The following is a 6971-nucleotide window of genomic DNA, read 5'->3' as shown; positions in this document are numbered from 1 at the left end:
GGTGCTTGCGACTGTAGACGTGCCCGCGACCGCAGAAGAAAGTCTGGCGGCAAAGAGGACAACGCTGAGCCGGCGCCATCTGCCTAGGACTGGGAAGCCGCGACGCAAAGCTTCTCCTTCGCTGCCCCGTGACCTCTGACCTCTGGGGGCGGGAGAACTCCGAGGCCCCGCGGCCCCCAGCGGCTGGTAGGCGCCACTGCAAGTCCTTTCGCTGCTGCGCACGTTTTTCTCCCGGCTCCTCCCTGTGCGCAAACCCAACCAGTCACGAGCATTGCCAAATGCTGTCTGGCTGGGAAAGGTGAAAGGAAAGAGCGCCTGCAATAGTTAAGGGAGACCCCAAACGTATCGGGAACACTGACAAGGACCCGTACAATGTAACAAATCGTAACTCGTGTTTATAGGGTGCTCAGTATGTGTCCAGAACTTGACACGTACTCTGTGATCACTATAACTCTATGTGCGTGCGTGCTGAAGTAGCTTCAGTCGTGTCCGACTTTTGTGATCCCAAGGAGTGTAGCCCACCAGGCTCCTCTGTCCATGGAATTTCCCAGGCAAGAAAACTGGCGTGGGTTACCATTCCCTTCTCCAGGGTATCTTCCTGACACAGGGGTCGAACCCGGGTCTTCCTCATTGCCGGCAGATTCTTTACCTCTTGGTGACCTCTTCACCACAGTGACCTCTTGGGAGCACAAGGCGGATGGCCTAATCTCAGACCTAGTCACTCACACCCATGCCCCGACAGGGGCGATCTGAATGCTGCCCCTGTAAAGCTGTAAAGGGAAAGCTATAAGGGGTTCAGAATCATTGCTGACATCTTTAATCTATAAACGTGCTAAACTAGTGGAACTTTATTCTTTACAAGCCACTCACTTCTCCTAGAGTCAACAGCCTTCCTGTCTGTCTAGCTCCCTTAAGAACTCATAGGGTTGAAATCCCCAGACTGTGATTGTGATCTGCACCCTAGAGCTCCCTCCAAAATATCTGGGGCCTGGCCCAGACTCTACTTGTAGGACTTGCAAACAGAGCTGTCACAGGGTCTGCAGCTTCCCTGACTGTGTGTTACCTGTACTGGTGCATTAACCTGGATGGGTTACAATGTCTGAGTGTATACAGTCAACCCTACATAATTCAGACCCAGGAAGTAGGCAGACTCCCCTTCAGAGCTTGACTTCCTGTTGGAGCTTCCCCTTAGACTCAGGCCTTCACTAGATGTGATCCATTTTGGTGACCCTTGCAGTTCTTAATTCCTTGACTTCTCATCACTCCCCTGGCAGGGGTGATCCCGGACTTTTTTCACCAAAAACTGCACCTTCTCTGACTTCAAACTCTGGAGTTCTTCTCTGACCACCATCTTCATCCTCCCTTGTGGCGCTACCTTCCAGCTAGTCTTTAACTGCAGGAATGAATATAAGCACTCTTATCCATTCACTGAGAAAATTATTCAGCATTTGCTAGCTGCTAAATACTTTGCTTGTTTAAAGATTTTAAAATCTTTAAAGTGTGGCCTCCAGGTCAGCAGCATCAGCATCTGGGAACTTGTTAGAAATGCAAAGGCTTGGGCCCCACCCAAGACCTACTTAATTGGAAACTCTGGAGTAGGGCCCAGCAATCTGTGGTTTAATGAGCCCTTCAGGTGATTCTAATGCCCAGTCAAGAATTGCTGGTCTAGGACTTCCTTGATGATACAGTGGATAGGAATCTGCCTGCCATTGCAGGGGACATGGGTTTGATCCCTGGTCTGGAAGATTCCATATGCCTTGGAGCAACTAAGCCGGTGTGTCTCAAGTACTGAGCCCACGTGCCAAGAGCCGGTGCTCCGCAGCAAAAGCAGCCACTGCAGTGAGAAGCCCATGTACCACAACTGCAGAGTAGCCCCGCTCACTGCAGCTAGAGGTCTGCATGCAGCAAGAAAGATCCAGCACAACCAAAAATAAATAATAATAAACAATAAAAACCTATCTCTGTTAAAAAAAAAAAAAAAAAGAATCACTGGTCTAGGTCTTAGGTCCTCTTGGCTTTGCTTTACCCACTGGAACCCAGAAATATTTTCACCACACTCTCATGGCAACCTATCACTTCTCTTGACTTACCAATACCTCTCATTCTGTCACACCCCAACCATCAACCCAGCTATCTCATCTGTCTCCATCATTTGTTCCAAAACTGCATTAGGTAGTCTACACCGTCTGCTTCAAATTCTAACTTCTCAGCCCTCTGCAGTTTGGCTTTTGAAACTGTTTCCCTAAAGTCCTCCACCACTATTTATTGGGCTGCCATTTGAACTAGATTGTGTGAAATGGAACTCACTGTCTTCCTCCTCAGATCATTCCCTGTTTTCATCCTCCCAGGAAATAATACCACCAAGTTAAAGCCTGGAGTTCTGGAGTGAGTTATCTTTGACACTCCTTTAGTCCCCACATCCACCCTGCACAAGTTGTCTTATTGGATTTCTGAGATGTTTAAAATCTGTTCTCCACCTTTTACACTCCCAGAGCACACTTTATTTCAATTCCCTTCCTTTCTTGTTTTGATTCATGTAACATCTTTCTGTCTGGTTCCCAAGTGTCTGGTGTACTTCACCTCCATTTATCCTCCAGACTCTGGTCTGAAGGTAGTCTCTAAAATTACTTTCCTGATTAATTTTATGTCTAAATTGCCTTCAGGAAGTATCTAAGTTTTGCAGCAAAAATTTTACACTAAGTTTCCTAACCTCCTTCTCAGTCTTATACCCCACACTCCTCTCCCCTTCTCCAGGCAATATTCCTACAGTTCCACAACTTCTTTGCACTTTAGCATCTCCAGCCCTTGGTTCCCCAGCCTAGAATTTACTTCTTTCCAGCTCTGCCTGACAAATTCTATTACATATAATAGAACTATGAAACTGCTGTGAAATATGAACTAGAATGGAATTTCCGTAAGGCTGGTGATTTTGTCCGGAACACAGTAATATCTCAGTCTATTCATAAACTCTTGGATCAATTCATGATTGAATGAATGAAATGTCACCCCTTTTGTGAAGCCTACCAGAGTGGATCCTGCAGGATTAATTTTTCAATTCCAAGATCCTTTGCTCATCTTGTTGTCATTTTGTTCAATAGTCAGTTGAAAATCTAACAGTTGAAAGATCAAGTGTAGGGACTGTGTCTTGGTTGTGCCTGACTTGGTAGAACTAGCAGAAAGGGTCTTCAGTGCATGTTTGTCAAATTAAGTTAAAATCATCAAAACTCCAGGAACACTTGTGTTGACATGCCCATGGGGTGGTAATCTGTGCTGGGAAGAGCCTCAGAAACATGCAGCTAACAGCCTCCTAATTATGTTGCAGAAAGAGGGACCTACTCCAGGGCCTGAGAGTGGCCTCTTTTCTCACATTCAGAAATGAATTGCCCAAGGAAATACACGTGCTGACAAAGCAAGAGACCTTATTGGGAAGGGACAGCTGGGCAGAGAGCAGGAGGGAAGGGAATCCAGAACTACTCTGCCGCCTGGCTCACAGTCCAGGGTTTTATGGTGCTAGTGCTAAGTTGCTTCATTCGTGTACAACTCTTTGCTACTCTATGGACTGTAGCCTGCCAGGTTCCTCTGTCCATGGGATTCTCCAGGCAAAAATACTGGAGTGGGTTGCTATGCCCTCCTCCAGAGGATCTTCCTGACCCAGGGATTGAATCCACATCTCTTAAGTCTCCCGCACTGGCAGGGGGGGTTTTTTTTTTTTTTTTACCACTAGCACTTATGGTCATAGAATTAATTTCCAGGTTGTCTCTGGCCAGTCATCTTGCTTGGCCCATATTTGATCTCAGGGTCCTTTCTAGTGGCCCATGCATCTCTCAGCCAACATGGATTCCAGTGTGAAGGATTATGGGAGGTTGGTAGGATAATATTATGGCATCTCCTCTCTCCTTTTGGCCCCTCCCAAACTCTCCCAGTTTTTGGTGGCAGCACCATGTTCCTTACTGGGACCTCCTGTTGTGAGATAACTTAAGCAAGTGGTCATCATTGTGCCTGGCCAAGGTGGGCAGTTTCAGTCAATACTTCCCTAACAATTAATAGTATCAAACTACAAAGCAGCCTGGTGGATAAGTTTATTTTAAAATTCTAAAAATTAAAAAAAAAAAACTGTACCAAGGTTGTAAATAAAAAAGATTGGCCTCCATCTCTTTGTTACAGTCCCCAAAGATGACTATTACTGTTCAATATCTATTTTCTTCAAGGCACTTTCTGCTTCAACAACATATGTGTATCTATATAAACATAGTTTCTGTCACATTTGGAATCATATCGAACATACTCTTCTGCTGTTTGTTTTTTTTCACCCTAAAAATGCATTGTGGATATCTTTCTACATCAGTACATTGAGTGTGATTTAAATACTGTCTATATATCCTTCAGTCAAATGTGTTTACATCTTCAGCTTAGGCTTATCTTCTGAACTCTAGACTTACAACAATCATCTTGACATAACCACGGTGATGTCTCAGATTCTGAACACAAAACTGCTCACACCTGCTACTCATTCACCCAATCACTCAAACAAAAAACCTCAGAGTCACTATTTTCTTCTTCTGCATCTAATCAATCCTGTTAACTTGTTGATTCTGTCTCCACCCTACAGCATCAAACTGGGCTGCTTCTCCCCTTTCTGTTGCCATCTGGATTCTGCAGTCATCTCCCTACAGGCTTCCTGCTTCCACTTTTGCCCCTACAAGCCACCTTCGGTGAATAACTAAGCATCATTTAAAAAATTAAAGGAAAAAAAAAAAAGAAAAAAAAATTAAAGGGAGTTATGTCAGTTACTTCAATTACTTTCCACTATACTTGGGAAAAAAACAAAACCTCTCAATTTCATATCATAGCTTAGAAGGGTCTGGTCTCTGCCTCCCTTCCCAACATCACCTTGATTACCGTATTCTGTAGCCCATCCCCATTCTCTCAATAGGCCAAAGTGAGGAGGTTCCTACCTCCTGAGCTTTGTCTATTCTGTTCCCTCTGCTAGAACACTTTTCCTTACCATGCTTCAGCCTGGCTACTCATTAAACAGGTCTCAGTTAAAATACCTTTCTTAGAAAGGCCTTCTCTGACCTCCTCTTCAGTTAGGGTTGAGTATCCATATTGTCTCTCTCACAATAACCTAAGTCTACCTTATTAAGATTTATCATCATTGTACATTACTAGGGTGTCTGTTTAATACCCTTTGAGACTGTGAGGGAGGTTGCTATCTGTGAGGGAGGAGTCATTTTGGGTATCACTCTATCCCTAGCAGCTGGCACAGGGCCTGGCATAATGAAAGCTCAAAATGAACAGTTGTTGAATGAACAAAAAAGAGGAGGTAGGTGTAGGAGTACAATAGTCTACTAGAGAACAAATGAGCAAAGGCAGATTTTTCTCTGAGTTCCTTTTCCCACAAAGGCTATATTGTATGTTCTTTCCTTCTGATCTGTTGCCTTTTGGGATCCACTTGTGGCTTAAACCAAACATCAATAAGAATGTGGACAGGGATAAAGATGTGTACATAGCACAGGTGAGGCAGGCTAAGGCCAGATCAGCTGAAACCAGAGCTTAGGACTCAGGACCCTCTTCTTCCTGGGACCTGTATAGATAAGGGCGGTCGGTAAGGGGACTCTGGCTGCAGCGTGTTGGGTGGGCCCAGAGCCGATGACACTAATGACCTGGCCCTCCACGCCTCCTCTGGTGGATGCCACATTAAAACAAAACAAAACAAAACAAAACAACAGCATCCAGACAGTCCAGAGAAAATCACTCTAGGTGGGCCAGGGAAAGGCAGTTCTCTTTTTTTCAAAGAATAGACTTGGTGGCTTCCCTGGTAGCTCAGTAAAGAATCTACCTGCCAATACAGGAGACACAGGTTCGATCCCTGGTCTGGGAAGATGCCACATGCTGTGGAGCAACTAAACCCGTGTGCCACAACTATTAAACCTGTGCTCTAGAGCCAGGGAGAGGCAACTACTGAGCCCAGGCACTGTAACTACTGAGGCCGGAGCCGTAGAGCCCATGCTCTGCAACAAGAAAAGCCAGCACAATGAGAAGCCCCTGCTCTCTGTATCCAGAGAAAAGCCCCCACACTAATGAAGGCCCAGCACAGCCAAAAACATTTTTTAAAAAGGGGGGGTATACTTGTTTTGTTTTTCCCCAGTGGCTGGAGACTTTATTTTGGCCGTGCATGCAGGATCTTAATCCCTCAACCAAGGACTGAACCTGTGCCCCCTGCATTGAGCAGAGTCTTAACCACTGGTCCACCAGGGAAGTCTCAGAAAGGCAGTTCTTGACTTGCTCCAGCCGGGAATCTGCATGAGTCTGTCATCTCTTTCTTGGCACCAGTCACTTTCTCTTCCCTGATCGACCCCACCTCCCCAGCCTCCTCTACTGCTTGCCCAAAGCCCTGACCCAGCAGGGCAGGGCTGCCTTTAAGCACGTCTGGAGAAGAACTAGCTGTTGTTTTCCAGACCTGAAAAAAAAAAACCCTGTGCTCGTGTCTTCTGTGAGAAGTCTTCCCCAGTTCCTCTCAAGCTAATTGCTCTTTTCTCTGTGCTTCCAGAGAACACGGACTCTGTTAAGAGAAGTTACTAGTGACAAGTAATAGCAAACAGCATTCTTACTACCTAATGGGCCCCATGCTAGGCTCTGGAGTTTGGACATGAAAGGGACTTATTCCATTGTATTTTCCTCAGTGGTTGCCAAGGTCACCGAGGGTGAGTGCCTCTGGGACAGGGGACTAGATCTTATACAGTCCTTGGTTTGGTGGTTTTCTATTTCATTAGCCTTAACACCCTCAGTTCAGTTCAGTTGCTCAGTCATGTCCGACTCTTTGCGACCCCATGAATCACAGCATGCCAGGCCTCCCTGTCCATCACCAACTCCCGGAGTTCACCCAGACTCACGTCCATCGAGTCGGTGATGCCATCCAGCAATCTCATCCTCTGTCGTCCCCTTCTCCTCCTGCCCCCAATCCCTCCCAG

General features: G+C 45.9%; 1 protein-coding gene across 1 annotated transcript in view; it reads right to left on the bottom strand.

The window, feature by feature from the left end:
* CCDC84 (coiled-coil domain containing 84) overlaps nucleotides 1-127 on the bottom strand; it is an 8132-nt gene extending 8005 nt beyond the window's left edge. Inside the window, exon 1 of the mRNA XM_010830446.1 lies at nucleotides 1-127. This exon is cut by the window's left edge and continues 15 nt beyond it. Within this exon, the coding sequence (XP_010828748.1) occupies nucleotides 1-79 (79 nt within the window). The 5' untranslated portion in view covers nucleotides 80-127.
* Between the last annotated feature and the right edge of the window lie 6844 nt (nucleotides 128-6971).

The sequence above is a fragment of the Bison bison genome, unplaced genomic scaffold (assembly GCF_000754665.1).
Source record: "Bison bison bison isolate TAMUID 2011002044 unplaced genomic scaffold, Bison_UMD1.0 scf7180017864518, whole genome shotgun sequence".
In the NCBI taxonomy this organism is placed as follows: Eukaryota; Metazoa; Chordata; class Mammalia; order Artiodactyla; family Bovidae; genus Bison; species Bison bison.
Note: the sequence above shows the minus strand (reverse complement) of the source record. Positions and strands in the feature narration are given on the sequence as shown.